At 50.1% G+C, this 19,949-nt stretch overlaps 1 protein-coding gene and 1 long non-coding RNA gene across 9 annotated transcripts; one reads left to right on the top strand and one right to left on the bottom strand.

Moving 5' to 3' along the window:
- Nucleotides 1–1,619: 1,619 nt before the first annotated feature.
- On the bottom strand, nt 1,620–5,912 carry LOC115490584 (uncharacterized). 7 transcript variants are annotated; one of them, XR_012057510.1, is made up of 5 exons: nt 5,432–5,912; nt 4,370–4,750; nt 2,481–2,583; nt 2,213–2,325; nt 1,620–2,016 (listed from the first exon to the last, which is right to left on the bottom strand). It is a non-coding gene; the product is annotated as an uncharacterized lncRNA (long non-coding RNA). The 7 variants fall into 7 exon arrangements; XR_003962208.4 differs by having other exon boundaries at nt 2,481–2,571; nt 5,432–5,911; XR_012057509.1 differs by lacking the exons at nt 4,370–4,750; nt 5,432–5,912 and adding an exon at nt 3,657–3,798.
- ANP32A (acidic nuclear phosphoprotein 32 family member A) lies at nt 3,983–18,176 on the top strand. Of its 2 annotated transcripts, none has more exon segments than NM_001245650.1 (8): nt 3,983–4,193; nt 11,506–11,655; nt 11,769–11,891; nt 13,435–13,633; nt 15,049–15,135; nt 15,989–16,089; nt 16,726–16,786; nt 16,906–17,176. In NM_001245650.1, coding segments are annotated over 8 exon segments (837 nt in total). In that variant the 5' UTR covers nt 3,983–4,139; the 3' UTR covers nt 16,968–17,176.
- The last annotated feature ends 1,773 nt before the right edge of the window (nt 18,177–19,949 follow it).

The raw sequence follows: 19,949 nt of genomic DNA, 5'->3' as shown, positions 1-19,949 counted from the left end.
CTTTCTTTCCCCCTTGGTTTTCCCAAGGATCCAAATTTTTTTTCCCCACCTTTTTCTCATTCCCCTCATGGATTTCTGACAGCAAAAATCCTGGATTTTCCAGCCTTTCCCACATATAAAGTGATTTAATTCCAAGAAATTGTGGATTTTACTTCAAATTTATTCAATTTTTCCATGTTTTTCACCCGTTGTTCCTAAATTCTGAAGGATTATCCCAGAATTCCTTGGATTTTTAACTCATCCTGAATTTTTGGGGGATTTTACCAAATTAATCCAGGCCAGTAAAGCAGGAAAATATTGGAAAATTCCATCAGAAAAATCAGGAATACTCCAATTATTCCGTACATTTTCTCAGGACAAAGCTAATTTAATTTAAAAAAAAATAATAATTCCAATGTAGGGAAGTTTGGAGCTATCCTGGAATTTTTCTCCTCATGTTTTACCTTCAAATCAGCTTTTCCTCAATTTTTTAAATCAGATTTTCCCAATTTTTTTCGCTGGAACGTTGCAAAAAATTCCAACTTTAAGGGGTTAAACCACAACTTGGAAATTCCTGTGGCATCCCAAGGGTGTTTTCCACGGAATTCCTGGATCCCAGGGATTTGTTTGATCCCAAAGTTCCCCAGCTGGAAAAGCTGAGGGTGGGGATTTGGGGGATTTTGGGAATTTTTTCCATTCCCAGCCGTGCAGAGCTGGGAGTTGTTCCCAATAAAAAGAAGGAAATTTTTGTGTGGGAAAACAAAGGGACATTCAAGGGATGAACAAACAATTCCCAGGGATTTTCCAGAGGAATTCACCCCAGGAACAGGAGGATTCCTGTGGAATTTGGGAGGGAATCCTGGGAAGAGAAAGGGAAAAGTTGCAATTTCCTGTGGGAAATAAACAAGGGAAAACCTCAGAAATTCCTGGGAAAATAAACAAGGGAAAATCCCAGAAATTCCTGGGAAAATTAATCCCATCAATTCAAAATTCCTATTCAAATTCCTAGGAAAAAAAAAACCAACCCCACAAATTCAAAATTCCTCTTAAAAATAAACAAGGAAAAATTCCACAAATTCCATCACAAATTCCTGCTAAAAACCAATCCCATCGATTCAAAATTCCTCTTAAAAATAAACAAGGAAAAATCCCACAAACTGAGAATTCCTGGTAAAAATTAACAAGGGAAAAACTCCACAAATTCCTGTTAAAAATTAACAAGGAAAAAAATCCCATAAATTCAGAATTCCTGGTAAAAACGGACAGGACAAATTCCATTGAAAAATTCCCCTTAAAAACACATCCAAATAATTTCAAAATTCGTGGTGAAATAAACAAGGAAAAGTTCCCAGGAATTCCATTAAAAATTCCTGGTAAAAACAAATCCCACAAACTCAAAATTCCTCTTAAAAATAAACAGGAGAAATCCCAGGAATTCCATTAAAAATTCTTGTTAAAAACAAGAGAAAAAACTCAAATTCCTGCAAAAAAACAATCCCATAAATTCTAAATTCCTGACAGAAACAAACCAGGAAAAAACCCCAACCATTCCCATTAAAAACCAGCCCCACAAATTCAGAATTCCTATAAAAACAAAGCAGGAAAAAACACCCCAGGAATTAAAAATCACAGAAGGAAAATTGTACCACGGAAAAATAACCCTTCAGATTTATTCCCAATATTACAATTCCCAATTTTCTTTTAATTCCCAAACTCTTGGAATACAAACAACGACAGGAGCAGCTTTAAACATGGAATTCTGGCTTGGAACTGGAAATAAATTCCCTCAGTAACAAAAGAAAAAGGAATTTTCTGCACCTTCAAACAATCAAAATCCGTATTTTTTTCTCTGGAAGAAAAAAAAACAAAGGAAAAAGCAGCTTTGGATTCCCAGAAATTCCGTTGAAATCCCAGATTGTCCCAGAATTTTTTTCTCCAGGAGAACAGTCCTTTTCCAAAGGTTTTCAACAGCACCAGGAGAAGAAATTCCATGAAAAATTCCCAAAGATTCAGCCCAGGAGCCACTTCTGGAGACACCTGGAAAGGAGAAATTGAAACAGAGCTCAGATCAAATTCTGCCTTATTCCCAAATCCCAAACATTTCAAAAAGTTTGGAATATTAATTCCAATCAAGGATTTCTCAGCCCATTCCAAACTTCCATCCTAAACCCCTCAAACATCCCAAAAAAAGGAACATTTTGCAGTTTTCTGTTGCTGAAATTGGAATTTTTACCTGGAGACGGATCCAGCTTTTCCCATCCCATTCCCAACACAATTCTTGCTGGTTTTATCCATATTCCTGGAATTCTTCCATGCTCACAGCTGAGACTTTATCTCCATCCTGTCCTGTGAAATACATGGATAAAATCACATTTTCCAAGGATTTTCAGCGTTCCCTTGATGCTTTCCAACAACTTTTTGGGATTTTCCAGCCCTGTGTTTTCCAGGGAAAGCAGGAAGGGATAAACAGGGATTTCAGAAGGAATCAAAGCACTTTTTACCCGAGTTTTGCTCCAGCTGATGGGAACAGCTTGGAAATCCCAAATCCTTGGAAAAGAGCAGCTCTTGCCTTGGATCCTCATCCTGCAGCGCCTGGAAAAGGATCTGGGAGCGGGGAATGGTTTGGGATGGGAAGGAGCTCCAAGCTCATCCCATTCCATGGGCTGGGATCATTCCCACTATCCCAAGCTGCTCCAGGCTCACCTTGGACATCCCAGGGATGGAGCCCTGAGAATTCCAGCCCAGCCAGGAATTCCTTCCCAATATCCCACCCCAGTCGGCCCTTTCCCAGTGGGAGCCATTCCCTGCATCCTGTTCCTTGTCCCAGTCCCTCTCCAGCTCTCCTGGAGCTCCTTTAGGCCCTGGAAAGGGCTCTGAGGATTCCCTGGATCCTTCCCTTCTCCAGCATTCCCAGCTTGGCATCATCCCCATTCCGCTGTTCCTGGAGTATCCCATTTTCCTTCCAAATTCCTGGGATTTGCCTTGGAAAGGACCTCAAACCCATCCAGTCCCAACGCCAACACCTTCCCCTCTCCCAGGCTGCTCCAACCTGCCTTGGGACATTCCAGGGATGGAGCAGCCACAGCTTCTCTGGGAATTCCATCCCAGACAGGAACTCCTTGCCAATATACCCCACCTCACCCTGCTCTCTTCCAGCCTGAATCCACCACCCTTACCCTGACACTCCAAAGGAAAAAAAAATAATAATTCCTTTCTCTCTTTTCTGGGAACTGAAGCATTCCCATCCTTGGCCCTGCCCCACCTCAGCACAGCCGCTGCCCCTCAGGGACCTTCCCGGCGGGATCCTCCTGCCCTTCCCTTCCTTTCCCAAGGGGTGCCGACCCTCAGGAGCCGCTCCCGGCCGCGGGCCCCGCTCTGAGGGCGGCCCGGCCGCTCCCAATTCCCCTCAGCTTCGCCACCCTCACCCCGCCTTTCGCGGCCCTTCCCTTCCTTTCCCGGGGCTCCCGACCCTCCCGCTCCCCTCAGGAGCCGCTCCCAGCCCTCCGAGGGCAGCCCCGGGCGGCCGCGGGGCCCGCTCTGAGGGCGGCCCGGCCGCTCCCCCTCCCCTCAGCGCCGCCGCCATTCCCGTCCCTCCCTCGCTCGCTCCGCCCGCCGCCCGCCCCCCGCCGCCGGGGCCCGCGCCATTGCCCGCGCCATTGCCGTGCCTCGCTCCGCACCTTTCCCTCCCTCCTGGCTGCGCTCCCCTGGCCGGGCGGCTCCGCTTTGGCCGCTGTTCCCCACCCCGGCGCCTCCCCCAGGCTCGGGTGGGCGCAGGGCGCAGCGCGCGGCGCGCCCGGCGCGGCGGAGCCGCGGCCGCTCCGTCCCCATCAGGCGGCAGCGCGGAATGAGCCTGGGCTCGGCGCCGGGCTGTCCCCCTGCCCGGCACAGCCGCTCCCCCATTGGCTTCCGCCGCGCCTCGCGCTGCTGATTGGCCGAGCGGCAGCAGCGGCGCGCCGCGATTGGCCGAGCGCGCCGTCAATCGCGGCGGAGCGCCCGCCCCCGCGGTTATCAGGTTAGTGCGCGCCGCGGTGCTGCGCTCGGGCTTCCGAGCGGCGCTGGGCGAGCCCGAGTCCCTCCGCGCCCCGCGATCGGGGGGCTCTGCACGGGGTCACTGCGCCAGCCGAGCCGCGCACCCTCCGCGCCTCCCGCCAGCCACGGACATGGAGATGAAGAGAAGGATCCACTTAGAGCTGCGGAACAGGACGCCCTCAGATGTAAGCAATGCAATGCCCAAAAAAAAAAAAAAAAAAAAAAATTAACGCTAATAACGCTAATGATGAGAATAATAAAAAGGCATCCCCACGGTTTTTTTTTTTTTTTTTTTTTTTTTTTTGGCGGGGTGGAGCGTGCCAGGTGTTGGCGGGGCCGCTGCTGCCCTTGAGGTGCCTACCTGTGTGTGTGGGGGGCTGTGCCCCCCGCTTTTGGGGGCGCGGGGCGCTCCGGGGACGTTCGGGGGCTCCCCGGGGCTGCTCCTGCCCGTGCCGGGCTGCGATGCCTCGGAGAGGGGCTGGCCGTGCATTAAATAAAAAATAAGTTGCTCGCTGCTCTCTCTCTCGGCGTGTTTAGTTGGCAAATATTTGTGCAGGGTGCTGGGCTAGGGAGAGGCAGGCAGGGACTGCGAGTGAGTTGCGAATGGTTTAGTTTAAAGTGCGTCTTCATTTCTTTGCAGTGATCAGGCAAGAGAGACTGGGGAGCCATATTTGTAACTTTGTAGTCCTCATGAACGCGCCCTTTCTCTCTCTCTCTCTCTCTCTCTCCCTCTCTCCAGATGCTGAGAAGATAAAAGGAAAGAATTTTGAAACCGACGCTTAGCGTTGGTTGGGTTTGGTTTGGGCTTTTTTTTTTTTCCCTGTTGTTGTGGTTTTTTTTTTTTTTTTTTTTTTAATTTTGCTGGCGATGGGGCATCGCCGCCGGTAGCGCGAGCGTTGAATAATAATCCTAATAATCATTAAGAATAATAAAAAATAATATTGGAAGAAATGAACGCACTCTCCACCCCCTCCATCCCCACACACGCACAAAAAGGCTGGATGTGTGTGCGTGTTTTTCCTTCTTCCCCCTTTTCCCCCCCTTCCTTCCCCCGGGGCCGGACTTCAGGTTGTTGTTCCGCGTCTGGCGGAATAAACGGGGGACGGCGAAAAACTTTGGCAGGACAAAAAAAAAAAAAAAGAACCGACCAAAACCCCAACAAAACCCCCAAACAAGCAATGAAATAACAGGGGGAGGGGGGTGGAAAGAAGCGAAAAATAGGAAAAGCACCCCAAAACGAGTGGGCGGGAGGGGGCCGGGGGCAGGCGGGGCGCGAAGCCGCGGCGGGGAAGCCCCTTCCCCTCATCCCCCTCCCGCCCCGCCGGGCGCTGCCCGGGGAGGCTTCACCGAGCCCCGGCCCCGCCGCGTCCCCCGAGCCCCCCGGGGAGGCTGCGGGAAGGGGAGAGCCGAGGGGCGAACGTACCTCAGCGGGCATCGCCCGGGGCAGCGCGGCGGGACGCGGCGGCCGAACCGAGCGCGGTGTGCTCCGGGGAAAGGGGGGGTGAGGAGGGGGGGGAACGACAAAGGCGGGCGCGGGGCGGCGGAAGCTGCGCTTTAAAGTTTAAAAACTCCTGGGCGAGCAGGAGGAGGAGGAAGAGGAGGAGGACGGCGAAGGTGGCGGGCGGGGGTGGGGGGACGACTCAACGGTACAACCGCCATGGCCGGGGGGGCTCCGTGAGGCGACCGCAGCGCCAAGTAGGACGCGGCGCCATGTTCTGTGCTGCCCCCCCCAACCCCCCACCCTCAGCACCCCCGCCTTCCCCTCACGGCCGCCGCCTCCTCCTCCTCCTCCATCTCCTCCTCCTCCTCCCGCCGCCGCCGCTGCTGCCTCGGCCGCGGGCGGCCCCGCGGGGCCGTGAGGGAGCCCCGCTGGCGCCGGGGCTGAGGCGCTGCGGAGGTTGCGGCGGAGCCCTCCCGACATGACGGGCAGCGCTGCCATTTTGTCGCCGGCCGCGGGGCGGGAGGAGATTTCGTGAGGGCCGCGTTGGGGTAAAATAAGAAAAAAAAATAATAAAAACAACAACAAAGCTTGTTTAAAAAAATTGGGTTTTCTTGATTATTCGAGGCAACGGGAGGCCCGAATGGGGCCGGGGGAGTAGCGGGAGGAGCGCCGTGGTTCCCCCGGGTGAGGAGCGCGGACGGGGAATCCGCCTCCTTCCTGGGCAGGGCCCTGTGGGGAGGCAGCGTTGGGCTTGGGAAGTGTTTTCCTGCTTTTTATCCTGTTCTTATTTCCCCCTGCTTTTTTCCCCACCCATTTTCCCCCTAGTTTTTAAATAGTTCTTTATTTTTGCTCGGTTTTGCCCCCATTTCCGCCTCGCCGCCCTCATCGCTGGAGGTTTCTTCCCCGTTTTAAACCTCTGTTTAAAACCAGCCTCCAAAGGGATAAAGTCAATTTTCCCCCTCTTTTTCATGCTTGGATTGTGTGCTGATTCTGCTCGCTTTTGCCTCACGCCAAAAATAAAAAAAGAGTTGGGAAAACTCGGAGCTGGAGGGAGTTCCCTGCTACTCAGGGCTGGGAATGGGCAGCAGGAAAATCGGGAGAATTTCACCTTTCACCGCTTGGTTTTCCTTGGAATTTTCAGGGAATTTGGTGCCTTGATCCCCCTCAAAGTGGTCTAAATTCCAGGTTTTTAGGCAGAGAGCTGGAAATTCCAGTTGGGTATGTTGTTGTGTTCTGAGCTGTGAGCACGTGTTTTCTAGGGAATGAAGTTTGTGGGATGAATTTAGTTCCTTTAAAGTATTAAAGGAAAATCCTGCTAATTCCACCCTCTGGAATTAGGATTTGGCAGGAATCTTGATGCCAAAGTCATTTATTCTTGGATTTTAGGGAGTTTTGGGTGGGCAGGATGAGTTTGGGAATTGTTTCCCTTAATTTTTTCCATTGGATAATCCCAGAAAGTCACATCCTGATTAATAAAACATCCTAAAAGTATCCTCAGGTGGATTCTGTGGAGAAATTCTTTCGTCAATTTCATTTTTGTTGTTTAGCTTTTTAATTTTCCCTTTATTTTTTTATGTTAATTCAGTATCAGGAAAAAAGTGGATTTTACTGCTGGAAAACTGGGAATTTCTGGATGTTCAGGCAGATTTTTCCCCAGCTATTCCCACTTTTTAACCCGTTAAATTTATGAATCACAGCAAAATGGTGATTTTATTTTTCTTATCAATATAATTTTAATTATAATTAATTAATTGCTCTTAATTTCCTTCAGGATGTGTTCCCCTGGGCAGATTTTGGCACTTTTGTGGTCATTCCCATTGGAAAATCTGGGGGAAAATCCAAATATTGGAAAGCAGGGGTGGCTGGGGGGGTTAAAATTAGCCTGAAAATTTGATTTAATGTGGGAAAAAATTCCTTGATCAGCCCCAAATTCCATTAGAACATTTGGAATTTCCCCAAAAAAAGGGATTCTCAGGAGGCAAAAACCAAATCCAACAGAATGCCAGAAAAAAAAGGAAAAATGGGAAAAACAGCTGAGAGAAGAAAGCTTTTTGAAAAACCTGTTTTTAATTTTACAGGGAATTTTTCTACAGATTTTCTCACTGTTTCCCTTTGGAATTAAATTTTCCAGAGGGGAAAAAAAAGAACCGGGAATGAAAATATTGGGAATTTAAAAGCCAGGATTGGGAGGAATAAAAGTCAAAGTTTGATCCCTGATGGAATCGCCGTGGACTGGGGGGAAGGAGAGACTTTGGCTTTTTTCCTGGTTTTTCCTGGAAAAAAGGGAGGAACCTTCCTAAAATTCCTTCTGAATGCCAGGGGAGGCTCAGGTGGGACATCAGCAGGAATTTTTTCATGGAAAAAGATGGATAAACATTGGAAAGGGCAGCCCTTGTGGAATTCCCATCCCTGGAAGTGTCCAAAAAATTCCTGGAAGTGACACCCGGAGCTTTGGGATCAGGCACAGCTTGGACTCGGTCCTGGATGTCTTTTCCAGCCTCCGGGATCCCGGAATGCTGGAAGTTCTTGGAGGGGTTTTTCAAGGAAGTTGCAGCAGAGGAGGAATTCCGATGGGAATTTTGGGAAAGCCAGGATGAGTTTGGAGTCCGGTTGGAGCTTCCTGGGATGGGAATTTGGTGTTCCCGGGAAAGGTGTAATCCCGGAAAGGTTGGATTGATGGCTGCGTTCCATTGATTCTTCCAAGCATTTTCCAAGGATTCTCTGGTTCTGGGTTGGAATTCCAGCTGGATGAGCTGGTGTGGAAGAGGCGGGAATGGAGCGCGTTCCCAAGGATCCTGGCTTTCCTCGGGAATGCTGGATTCCTCAGATCCCCCTGGGAATGGCTGAAGGAAACAGGATTTCTTGGCTGGGGGAATTCCCATAAACTGGAGCTTGGAGAAATCCCAGAAAATTCCCAGGAAGCCCTGGCAGCCGTGGTGCCGCTTCCATCCATAGAGATGCCGATGGAATTCTGCTCCCGATCCCAGTATCCGTGTTAATCCCATCCAGTCCCTTCCCCGCCTCTGCCGTGGGATTCTCCGGGCTGGATGATTCCCAGGATTTCCGTGAAATTGGGATTTCCCGGGAACGGGGTTGTGTTCCGTGGCTGTTTTCCAGCACTGTCTCTCCCTGCCCCGGGAGTTTTGGGATTCTCTTCCCGGCACATTCCCGGCCAGGAATTGCTCATGGATAACTGGTTGGAAATCAGTTTATGCCATCTTGGATATTCCCAATGGGAATTTGGTATTCCCAGGAAAGGTTGGATCCTGGAAAAGTGGTGGGGTTGGGTTGGTGGCTGGATTCCGTTGTTTAGTGGTGTTTTCCATGGATTCTCTCATTCCAGGTTGGAATTCCAGTTGGGATGAGCTGGTGTGAAAGAGGTGGCAGTGGAGCATTCCCAAGGATCCTGGCTTTCCTCAGGAATCAGTTTATCCCGTCTGGGATATTCCCAAAAAAGCCCTGGAGGGGCCGTATCCATACCCAAATCCCGTGGGGTTTGGGGAAGGAATTCCATCCACTGTTTATCCCAGGGCAGGAAAAGGATGGAAAACCTTGGGAATTCTCCCTTCCTTGTGGAATGCTGTCCTGCTCCAGGTCAGCTTCTCATTCCTGAGCAGCAGCAGCAGCTGAGGATCCCCCTGGGATGGGAATCCCATGGGATGGGAATCCCCGGTGGCCATGGGCCATGGCACCTGCTGCCCGCCCTGCCCTGGGCAGAATTCCAAGGGCTCTGGAAAACCTGGAAGGGCTCCGGAGCTGTGGCCAAGCGGACACAGAGCAGCTGCCGGGAGATACTCCATGGAAGCCTTCCCTGTTTCCCACCGGGAATGGGACCGCTCTGAGCTGCCACGGGGTTGAGTCATGGAGAGCTTGGAATTGCAGTTGGAATTTAATTAATTGATTATTTTAATTGGGTTCTTGAGCTTGGGGATTTTGGGATGATCTTGGAGCAGGGGTTGGCTCATCAGAGCCTCCGGAGCAGCTCCGGTAATCCCGGGATTGAGTAGGAAGCTCATCCAAGTTTTTGTTGGTCTGGTCGCGTTCCAGGTGGGATTGGAATGGGAAATCTAGAGAATTTCTCGCCTCTGGTTGGAATTTTGGGCGAGACAAATCCTTGGAAAAGTTCCCTGTTAGAGGAGATGTGGAAAGTGATGGCCTCTCCCAAGGCTTCTCCTCTTTGAAATCCCGAGATTTTATGGAGAGGGAATGTGCCATGGAAGGCAGAGAGCTGTGGGTGTTGGGAAAAATCCCAGAAATCCGGTTCCTCCTCCTTTGGCACACCTGGATTTCCTTGAGGATTCTTAGGGCACGGAGCCATCCTGGAATTTTGTTTGGAATGCTGTTGTTTCCAGGGGTTCAGGGAGTTAACACCGACGCGATGTTGCTCTTGGGAAGGGTTGGGAATGCGCTCCGCTCTTCCCAAACTGTCTCTGAACTCATCCAAGCTTCCCAAACGCAGCCTCTTGGATTCCAGGAGCTTTCTCCATGGATTTGTTGGATTTGTGCCTTTGCCCAGTGCTGGAAACGGGGAAGGAGGGAATGTGGCATTTGTGCACCAAACATCCTGAAAAGCAGGGAGTGAACAACCTTCCATAAAAAACTGCATGGAGAGGTTGGAATGGGATGATCTTTAATGTCCCTTCCAACCCAAAATATTCCAAGGTTCTAAAAAAATACAAATTAAAAGGGGGAAAAAAAGGCAGTTGGGTAATTTGCCTTGGTGCTGAGGGGTTTTCCGTTGTATCCAAGACTATTTCCAGCTCTTCCTTAAATCTCGGAGGGAATTGTTGTCTAATTCACTGGTTTTCTGTGCAATTCCCTGTTTTCCATGCTGGGAGAGGATGGAGGGATGGATATCCCACCTCCTGGACCAGAAGCAATGCTGTTTGTCCCTCAGGGTGAGCTCTGGGCTCATTCCCTTCCCTCCATTCCCGCTCCCCTCAGCTTCTGAAATTCCTGTGAGGAATTCCCAAATTCCTCTGAGGCAAAACCCACTTGGAACTTCCTGGTGAGGATCCCAAGCTCTCCTGGCTCCATGTCTGATGGTGCTGGGATAAGATAATGGAGCAGGGACTCAGAAAACAAGTGTTCGCTTCCATTGCAATTTTCCCACCTTTTTTTTGGCGGGAACTCCGTGTTTGTGTGGAGAACATGAGGGGGAAAAAAACTCTTTATTTATCCCAAATGTATCCTCTGGAGAATCCTGATAATTAAACACCATGGAGGGAAAAGATCCATGAATTTTTCACCTGAATTTCAACTCAATGAGTAATTTGGGAATTTTGAGGGGTTTTTCCCCTCAGTGTGTGGGATCAGGAGCTGTTTGTCCCTCAGGATCAGCTCTGGGCTTATTCCCTTCCCTCCGTTCCCACTCCCCTCAGCTCCTGAAATTCCTGTGAGGAATTCCCAAATTCCTCTGAGGCAAAACCCACCTGGAGCTTCCTGTTCCAGGGGTGCTGGGATGAGATAACGGAGCAGGGACACAGATAAATGAGGATTTGCCTCCATTGCAATTTTCCTGCCTTTTTATTTTTGGCAGGAACTCCGTGTGTGTGTGTGCAAAACATGAGGGTAAAAAGCCTATTTATTTATCCCAAATGGGTCCTCTGGAGAATCCTGGTAATTAAACACCATGGAGGGAAAAGATCCATGAATTTTCCACCTGAATTTCAACCCAATGAATAATTTGGGAACTTTTTTTGGGAAATTTGGGAGCTTTTTCTCTCACGTGAGAGGAAAAAACATCTTTATTTATCCCCAAATGGATCCTCTAGAGAATCCTGATATTAAACACTGTTTAGGGAAAAGATCCACTTATTTTCCTTATTTTTGGGAGGTTTTCTATCTGAATTTCAACCCAGTGACTGGTTTGGTAGTTTATTTTGGGAATCTTGGGATTTTTTTACCCTCAGTGTGTGGGATCGGGAGCGCTACCTTGATCTTGGCTTTTGTCTTATCGCAACCCCAAACTCCTGCGTTTCTCTGCTGAAAAACTCCTGATTCTTGCTAATTCCCTGAAGTTCCTTCTCTTTTTCCTTGATTTCTTCCCTTTGCAGGTGAAAGAGCTCGTTCTGGACAACTGCCGGTCGTACGAAGGGAAAATCGTGGGCCTCACGGATGAGTTTGAGGAGCTGGAATACCTCAGCACAATCAACGTCGGCTTAACCTCAGTTGCAAACTTACCAAAGTTAAACAAACTTAAGAAGGTAAATCCCACCTCCCCGAGCCAAATCCCTGCTTTGCCCCTTCTCCACGTGCGGAAAAGTGGCTGGAAATGGGATCAAATGGGATTTTTGAGGATGTTTTTGGGCCTTTGCAGCTCGAGTTGGGCGACAACAGAATCTCAGGAGGCCTTGAAGTGTTGGCAGAAAAGTGTCCGAACCTCACGCACCTAAACCTAAGCGGCAACAAACTTAAAGATCTCGGGACAATAGAACCTCTGGTGAGTCGGGATTGCTCATGGGAATGGGATTCATCCCGTTCCAAACCCTTGGAATTCCTTCCTCTATCCCAGGTTGTTTCAAGCCCAGCGAGGGAATGTCACTCCTGGAATTGGTGCCAGATCCTTTTCCCCCCTCATTCCTTCCCCAAATCCCATTTTTTCCTGCATCCCAAGTCCTGGAGAGTTGGTCTTGCTCCAAGGAATGGGATTCATCCTGTTCCAAGCCCTTGGAATTCCGTCCTCTATCCCAGGTTACCCTGGGTGCTTCCAGGGAATGTCGCTTCTGGAATCGGTGCCAGATCCTTTCCCCCCTCATTCCTTCCCCAAATCCCATTTATTCCTGCATCCCAACTCCTGGAGAGTTGGTTTTGCTCCAAGGAATGGGATTCATTGTGTTCCAAACCCTTGGAATTCCTTCCTCTATCCCAGGTTGCTCCCAGCCCGGCCTTGGGCGCTTCCAGGGAATGTTGCTCCTGGATTCTGTATCAGATCCTTTCCCCCCTCATTCCTTCCCAAAATCCCAGCGAATCCCGGGATCCAGGCCGCATCCCAAGTCCCTGTTCCCGTTCCCGGTGAGCCGCTGCTTCCCTCTAGTGGCTGCCGGGCCGGGTTCCCCCATTCCCGGCGGGAATCGCAGCAGCTTCCCAGGATTCTGCAGGCTCCGAATCCATCTCCTGGCACAACAATTCCCATGAAAATCCTTCTTCCAGGAGCAGCTCCTTCCTGGATCTCCTTTTCTGCAGCACAGGGAAAAGGCAGAGCTGGTAAATTCAAGGAAAAGCCTGGAAATGCTCCCAGCTCTCCCAGTTTTCCCATTTCCAGGCCTTTTTCCTGAGTGCTTTCTGCATTAAAGTGAAGGGAGATATTCCCTTAGAGTTGATATTTCTTATCCATGGATAAGCCTTGATGCAAATGCTCAATTCCTTTGGATTTAATTTTTAGAATTTTCAAATTCTGTGAGCAGTGCAAACTTCTTCCCAACGAAAAATTCCACAAAACCTCCAGGAATTAAATTCCTATTCCATTTAAAATGAAAATTCCATTCCAAAAGAAAAATGTGTTTTTTCATTTTCTGTACTCCAAGGAAAACAAATTCAATTTTTTAAACCTCTCTTAGCAAAGCTTTTGTGTCCAAATGCTCCAATCCTGCTTCCGTCTGCAGGAATTCCTGGATCTGGCTCCTTTGGGATACTTTCCTGGCTATCAGTCATTCCTTTGGATTTGGGAGCTGCAGGATTTCAGGGAGAGCCTTTCCCATCCCAAATGAAATTGAGATTTTCCAAGCAGTTTTTCCTGGATTAGGGGTGGAAATTCCAGAGGGAGCTGATTGGGAAAGGGGGGAGGAGTTGATTGATTCCAAAGTCAGGCAATTTGGGAATTTGGGCTATTTTATATAAAGATTCCATTTTTTTTTTCCATGCCTGCCATCTCCAGGGAGCCCAAAACACCCCCGGGAATCCCTTGAGCACATTCCCTTTGGGATCCTTGCCTTGGGGGGGAATTCCTGCGCCAGCAAACCTTCCAAATTCCTTTGTTTTCCCAGAAAAAGTTGGAAAACCTGAAGAGCTTAGACCTGTTCAACTGTGAGGTGACCAACTTGAACGACTACAGAGAAAACGTGTTCAAGCTGCTGCCGCAGCTGACGTACCTGGACGGATACGACAGGGACGACAAGGAAGCGCCGGATTCCGACGCCGAGGGATACGTGGAGGAGCTGGATGACAAGGAGGAGGATGAGGATGGTACGGGAACGGGAACCGGCACCGGGAGGGAGAGGGAGTGAGGGGAGGGATAGGGGTGAGGGGAAGGAGTGAGGGAATTGAGGGGAAGGAGTTGAAGGAATGAGGGAAGGGATGAGGGGAAGGAGTGGAGGGAATTGAGGGGAGGAATGAGGGAAAGGACCTCTCTGTCAGGAATCAGGGAAGGGACCTGAGGGAATTGAGCGGAAGGAGTGAAGGAATGAGGGAAGAGATGAAGGAATTGAGGGGAAGAATGAGGGAAAGGGCCCCTCTGTCATGAGGGAATCAGGGAAGGAATGAGGGGATTGAGGGGAAGGAATGAGGGGATTGAGGGGAAGGAGTGAAGGAATGGGGGAAGGGATGAAGGAGTTGAGGGGAGGAATGAGGGAAAGGGCCCCTCTGTCATGAGGGAATCAGGGAAGGGACCTGAGGGAATTAAGGGGAAGGAATGAGGGGATTGAGAGGAGGGAATGAGGGAATTGAGGGGAAGGGGTTGAGGGAATGAGGGAAGGGATGAAGGAATTGAGGGGAGGAATGAGGGGAAGGGCCTCTCTCACGAGGGAATCAGGGAAGGGACCTCAGGGAATTGAGGGGAGGGAATGAGGGAATTGAGGGGAAGGAGTGGGGGGAATTGAGGGGAGGAATGAGGGAAAGGACCCCTCTGTCAGGAGGGAATCAGGGAAGGGACGTGAGGGAATTGAGGGGAAGGAGTTGAGGGAATTGAGGGGAGGAATGAGGGAAGGGATGAGGGGAAGGAGTTGAGGGAATTGAAGGGAGAGAATGAGGGGAAGGAGTTGAGGGAATTGAGGGAAGGGATGAGGGAAAGGAGTTGAGGGAATTGAGGGGAAGGATCTTGGTGTCCCAAAGGAATGAGGAGAAGGAGTTGATGAGGGAAAGTGTTGTAAGGGAATAGGGGAAGGAGTGCGGGAGATAAAATTGAAGGAATGGAGGGAAATGAAATTGAGGGAGTGAGGGAAATGAAATTGAGGGAGTGAGGGAAAGGACCTCATTGTCCTGAAGGAATGGTGGGAGAGGGAGCTGTGTGTCCTGAGGGAATGGGGGGAAAGGATCTCCATGTCCTGAGGGAATAAGGGAAGGACCCTTGGTGTCCCAAAAAAAATGGTGGGAGAAGTGGGGAAGAACCTCAGTGTCCCAAAAAATGAGGGAAAGACCCGAGTGTCCTGAGGGAATGAGGGGAAGAAATCAGGGAAAGGAACTGCATGTCCCAAAGGAATGAGGGGAAGGACCTGAGAGAATGAAGGAAGAAGTGAGGGGAGAAATGAGGGAATGAAGGAAAGAGAAAGGGAACGAGGGGAGGGACATGAGGGAATGAGGGGAAGGAGCCGGGTGTCCTGAGGGAATGGTGGGAAGGAGCCAGGCAGGGCCTGAAGGAGCAACTTCCTCAGTTTTATCCCTAGTGAAAGACCGGGACGACAAGGAAGCGCCAGATTCCGACGCCGAGGGATACGTGGAGGGGCTGGATGACGAGGAGGAGGATGAGGATGGTAGGTGGGATGTGCTCCGTGGGATTCCCGCATCCCAGAGGAATGAGGGGAGGAGGTGGTGGCAGGGCCTGGAAAACCCCATTCCTCCATCTGGGAATGGAGGGGTGGGATTGGGATGGACTGGAGGAATTACGGGAACAGGGATGAGCGTGGATAAGAAGGAGTGTCCTGGAATTGTGGAAATCCTCATGGAAAAGGGATTTTTCCATGGGCATGGAAAAAAAGCAGGAATTAGGGAGCTGCTCCATGAGGGAAGTGCATGGAAAACACCAGGGAGCTCCAGGGGATCTGTGCCAGGAACTGAGGAAGGAACAGCCTGGAATTCCAGGGAATTCCAAGGAATCCCAGTGCTATAGGCACCACCTTTCCCTGGCTGCCTCTAGAGCCGTCCCAGGATGAGGATCCGGCTGATCCCAGGGAATTTGCTGGATTCTCCCATCCCAGCAGCTCAGCAGAAAAGCTGGATGCGCACTTTTCCCGGGAATGCTGAGTGGGAACTCTCGGAAGGTTCCCAAAAGCTCCCAAACACATGGAAAACATTCCAGGGGCTTGGCACTTCCTGGTTTTCTGCTGGGAATTTTGGGAATCACCTAAAAGGCTGGAATTTTGTGTCCATGGGAAGGCTCCCAATGGATGATGGGAAAGTTCTCCTCCATCCATTCCTGGAAAAGCTGGGATTCCCCAGCTCCCAAATCCTTGGGAATAGTGGGAAGTGGAGCAGCTGGAGCGACTCCAACCCTGCATTCCTTGACATTCCTGTGCTATCCCTAAGGAATTCTCTGCTCAGATTCCCAGATTTTGGGTGGAATTATTCCAAAAGCCTCAACTTTTTCCATGGATTTTGTTTTTCCAGAGGAGGAATACGACGACGATGCTCAGGTAGTGGAGGATGAGGAGGATGAGGAGGAGGAGGAGGAGGAAGGGGAGGAGGAGGATGTGAGCGGAGAGGAGGAGGTGAGCCTTGGAATTCTGCCTTGGAATTCCGCCTCGGGAGTCGGCGGGATCGGGCTGGGAAGGGCCGGGCAGGAAATCTGGGATTTGAGGAATTTTAGGATTCACTTTTTGCTGGGGCGGATGAAGGATGGGATTGAGGGAGGAAAAATGGGATTATAGGGGGGGAAATGGGGTTGAGGGAGGAAGAAAAAGGGAAAGGGGAAAGTGGGATGGGAGGAAGGAAAATGGGATTGGAGGCGAGAAAGTGGAATGGGAAAGGGGAAAACGGAATTCCAGGGATTTGTTTTCCCTCTCCTCCAGCCCTGAATCCTCTCCAGCCCCTCTGGAATGTTCCTGAGCCTCCTCAGTTCTGCTCCGAGGCTCTGGATCATTCCAGCTTTTCCCACTCCCATAAATCCCAATGCAGTTTTCCTGAACTCGGGAATGGCCCATTCCCACATTCCCAGCTGCAGCTCAGGGATTGATTCCCTGGGATTTCAGTGCCAGCTCCTGCTATTCCGTAAAAAACTGGAATACTGGGAAGTGGCTCCTTGCTGAGGACATTCCAAGGACTTTCCTTCCTTGGAAGACGGGATATTGGGAAAGCTCCTGGGCTTGATCCCAAGCTTTACATCCTGTTTTTTCCTGGAATTCCAGGAGGATGAGGAAGGCTACAACGACGGCGAGGTGGATGACGAGGAGGACGAGGAGGAGCCTGGTACGGAACCAATCCCACTTTTCCTAAGGAAAAAACTACCTCAGTTCCATGGAAAATGGAATTCCCGGAAAAGCAGGAATGTGGCTCCTGGAATAATGGGAATTCTTTCTTTTTTCCAGAGGAAGAGCGGGGTCAGAAGAGGAAACGAGAGCCTGAGGATGAGGGGGATGAGGACGACTGAGCAGCTTTTCCCTGGAAAAAATTCCCTCTTGTGATTTGACTGTTTTTATCCCGGAATTCCCCCTTTTCCCACTCCCGACCCTTTGGATTTCCTTTTCTTTTCCTGGTTTTTTTTTTTTTTTGGTTTTTTTTTCCGGATTGTAACGTTGCTGTGGGAACCGAGCGGGAGCAGCGAGGGTGGGAAGGGAATAAAATCCTATTTTTACTGCCGCTCCTCCTCCGATTCTTTGGGAATTTTTTCCTTGGATCCTTTTCCTTGAATCCCTGGAACTGCGAGAGTTGAGTAGGAACCGAGTTAGGAATTCTCGGAGCGGAGCTTGGACATCTCGGAAGCAAAACAAGGAGAAAACCGAGCTGAAATCCATGGATGAGCCGGGATTTTCCCACCTCTGCCATTCCCAAATCCATGTTTTTTCAGGAATGGCAGCCAGGCCTTCTTCCTGGGGTGGCAATGGTGCCTTGCTCCATGGTTTTTTGGTTTTTTTTTTTGGGAATGCTGCCATTTTCAGCCCTTTTTCCCAACTTTGGGAATTCCCTCTTTGTAAATAGTGACCAATCATTGGTTTTTTGGGAATGTTGGATTTTTTGGGATGGGTTCGGAGCTGGTGACTTTGCGATCCCTGTGTGTTGTGTGTCCCCAGTTTTCCTTTAATTTGGGAGGGAATTTTAGGGTTTTTAGTATTTTTTTTTTTTTTGGGGTTTTTAAAGGGAATTTTGGGGGATTTTCATGGCTCCAGTGCAGCCAAATCCCTGGAAATGGCAGGCATGAAAAAAAATGGGGATTTCTACAAAAAAATATCCCAAATTCCCAAATTTCCTGATCTTGGAATAAACCAACTCCTCCCTGCTTTCCCAATCAGCTCCCTCTGGAATTTCTGTCCCTAATCCAGGAAAAAACAATGGAAAATCCCAATTTTTTCACCCAGAAAGCCAGGAATTCCAGGAGCAATGCCTGAAATTCCACGGAAATTCCTGAAAATTGTATTTTCTTACTTTGTGGGAGGCAAAAAACAAGGAAAATCCTTGGGGAATGTACAGATCCTGCGGGGAAAAATCCCTTTGGAAGTGACTTGGATTTCCTAGAAAAGCTTCCATGTGTAGAAATCCAGCGGCTCCAGGTTTTTTTGGGAATTTGGGGGCCCGGCAGAGCCACCTTTGGAGGTTTTGTCTGTTTGGCTTTGAGGAATTTCAATAAAGCTTTTGATACAAATCCCGCCTTTGGAATTCTTTCTGGGAAAACAAGGAATGGCTGCCCTGAAAAAGCGGGAATTCACAGATCTTTTTTAGCACCCTAAAAAAAAAGGAATTGCAACTCTGGAAAAGTGGGAATTCCCGGATCTATTTAGCACCTTTGGCTCCCGAAAAAAAAAACAGGGAATTGCAGCTCTGGAAAAGTGGGAACTCCCAAATTTTTTTAGCATCTTTAGCTCCCTAAAAAGAAGGAATGGCAGCCCTGGAAAAGCGGGAATTCCTGGTGTTTTTGGCACCTTTGGCTCCCTAAAATCCTTCGGATGAAGGCCCTGGAACGGTTTCCTTTGGGAATGGGGGGTTCTGGGGGATTTTCCCAGGAAAACTGGAGCTTTTCTCCTGGGAAATCCTCTCCTGGCTTTGCCAGGCTGGGAACAAGGAGCTCCTGGATCCCAGGGAAGAGCCAGCGCTCCGCGTTTTCCTCCCTCTGGAATGAGTTGGATCCTGGAAATGTTGGGATGAGCTGGGAATGCTGGAATGAGGATCCATCTTCGGCCGCTGGCCCCTCCCTGCTCCGGAGGAGCGCATCCAAGAATTTTCCTTGGGATCCCCCCAGCCCCTGGATGGAGAAGGAAAGGCAGGAACGCGGTTCTGGTATCCTGAAAAGATTTTATTCCATCACTATCCCGTGGGAGCATAAATAATCGGGAATGACAGCACACGGAAGGCAGCGGGGAACGCAGGACACGGACGGGACAGAGCCACGCCGGGAACGACTTCAGCAGCTGGGATGGAGTGGGAATTGGGATCTCCGGGAAAAACCAGCAGGGTTTGGTGTCACTCCCTGTGCTCTGGGAAAATCCTGCCAATCCTGGGATTGTCCAACCTGCTGAGCCCGGAGAGCTCCAGGTGCATCCCTCGGGATCCATCCTCGGGATCCATCCTCGGGATCCATCCCCGGGGCAGCACCCCCAGAAATATCCCAGGATCCCATCATGAGAAGGATCCCAGTTTCCCACCATGGAATGATCCCAGATTCCCACCACGGGAAGGATCTTAGTTCCCCACCATGGGAAGAATCCCAGATTCCCACCATGGGAAGAATCCCAGATTCCCACCATGGAAGGATCCCAGTTCCCCACCATGGAATGATCCTAGATTCCCACCATGGAATGATCCCAGATTCCCACCATGGGAAGGATCCCAGTTCCCCACCATGGAATGATCCCAGATTCCCACCATGGAATGATCCCAGATTTCCACCACGGGAAGGATCCCAGATTCCCACCATGGGAAGGATCCCAGATTCCCACCATGGAATGATCCCAGATTCCCACCATGGGAAGGATCCCAGTTCCCCACCATGGAATGATCCCAGTTCCCCACCATGGGAATGATCCCAGGCTCCACCATGGGAATGATCCCAGATTCCCACCATGGGAATGATCCCAGTTCCCCACCATGGGAATGATCCCAGGCTCCACCATGGGAATGATCCCAGATTCCCACCATGGGAATGATCCCAGTTCCCCACCATGGAATGATCCCAGATTTCCACCACGGGAAGGATCCCAGATTCCCACCATGGGAAGGATCCCAGATTCCCACCATGGAATGATCCCAGATTCCCACCATGGGAAGGATCCCAGTTCCCCACCATGGAATGATCCCAGATTCCCACCATGGAATGATCCCAGATTCCCACCATGGGAATGATCCCAGTTCCCCACCATGGAATGATCCCAGATTCCCACCATGGAATGATCCCAGATTCCCACCATGGGAAGAATCCCAG

Source organism: Taeniopygia guttata, chromosome 10, assembly GCF_048771995.1.
Source record: "Taeniopygia guttata chromosome 10, bTaeGut7.mat, whole genome shotgun sequence".
Lineage (NCBI taxonomy): Eukaryota > Metazoa > Chordata > Aves > Passeriformes > Estrildidae > Taeniopygia > Taeniopygia guttata.
The sequence above is the reverse complement of the archived record's forward strand: the minus strand, read 5'-3'. Positions and strand labels throughout refer to the sequence as shown.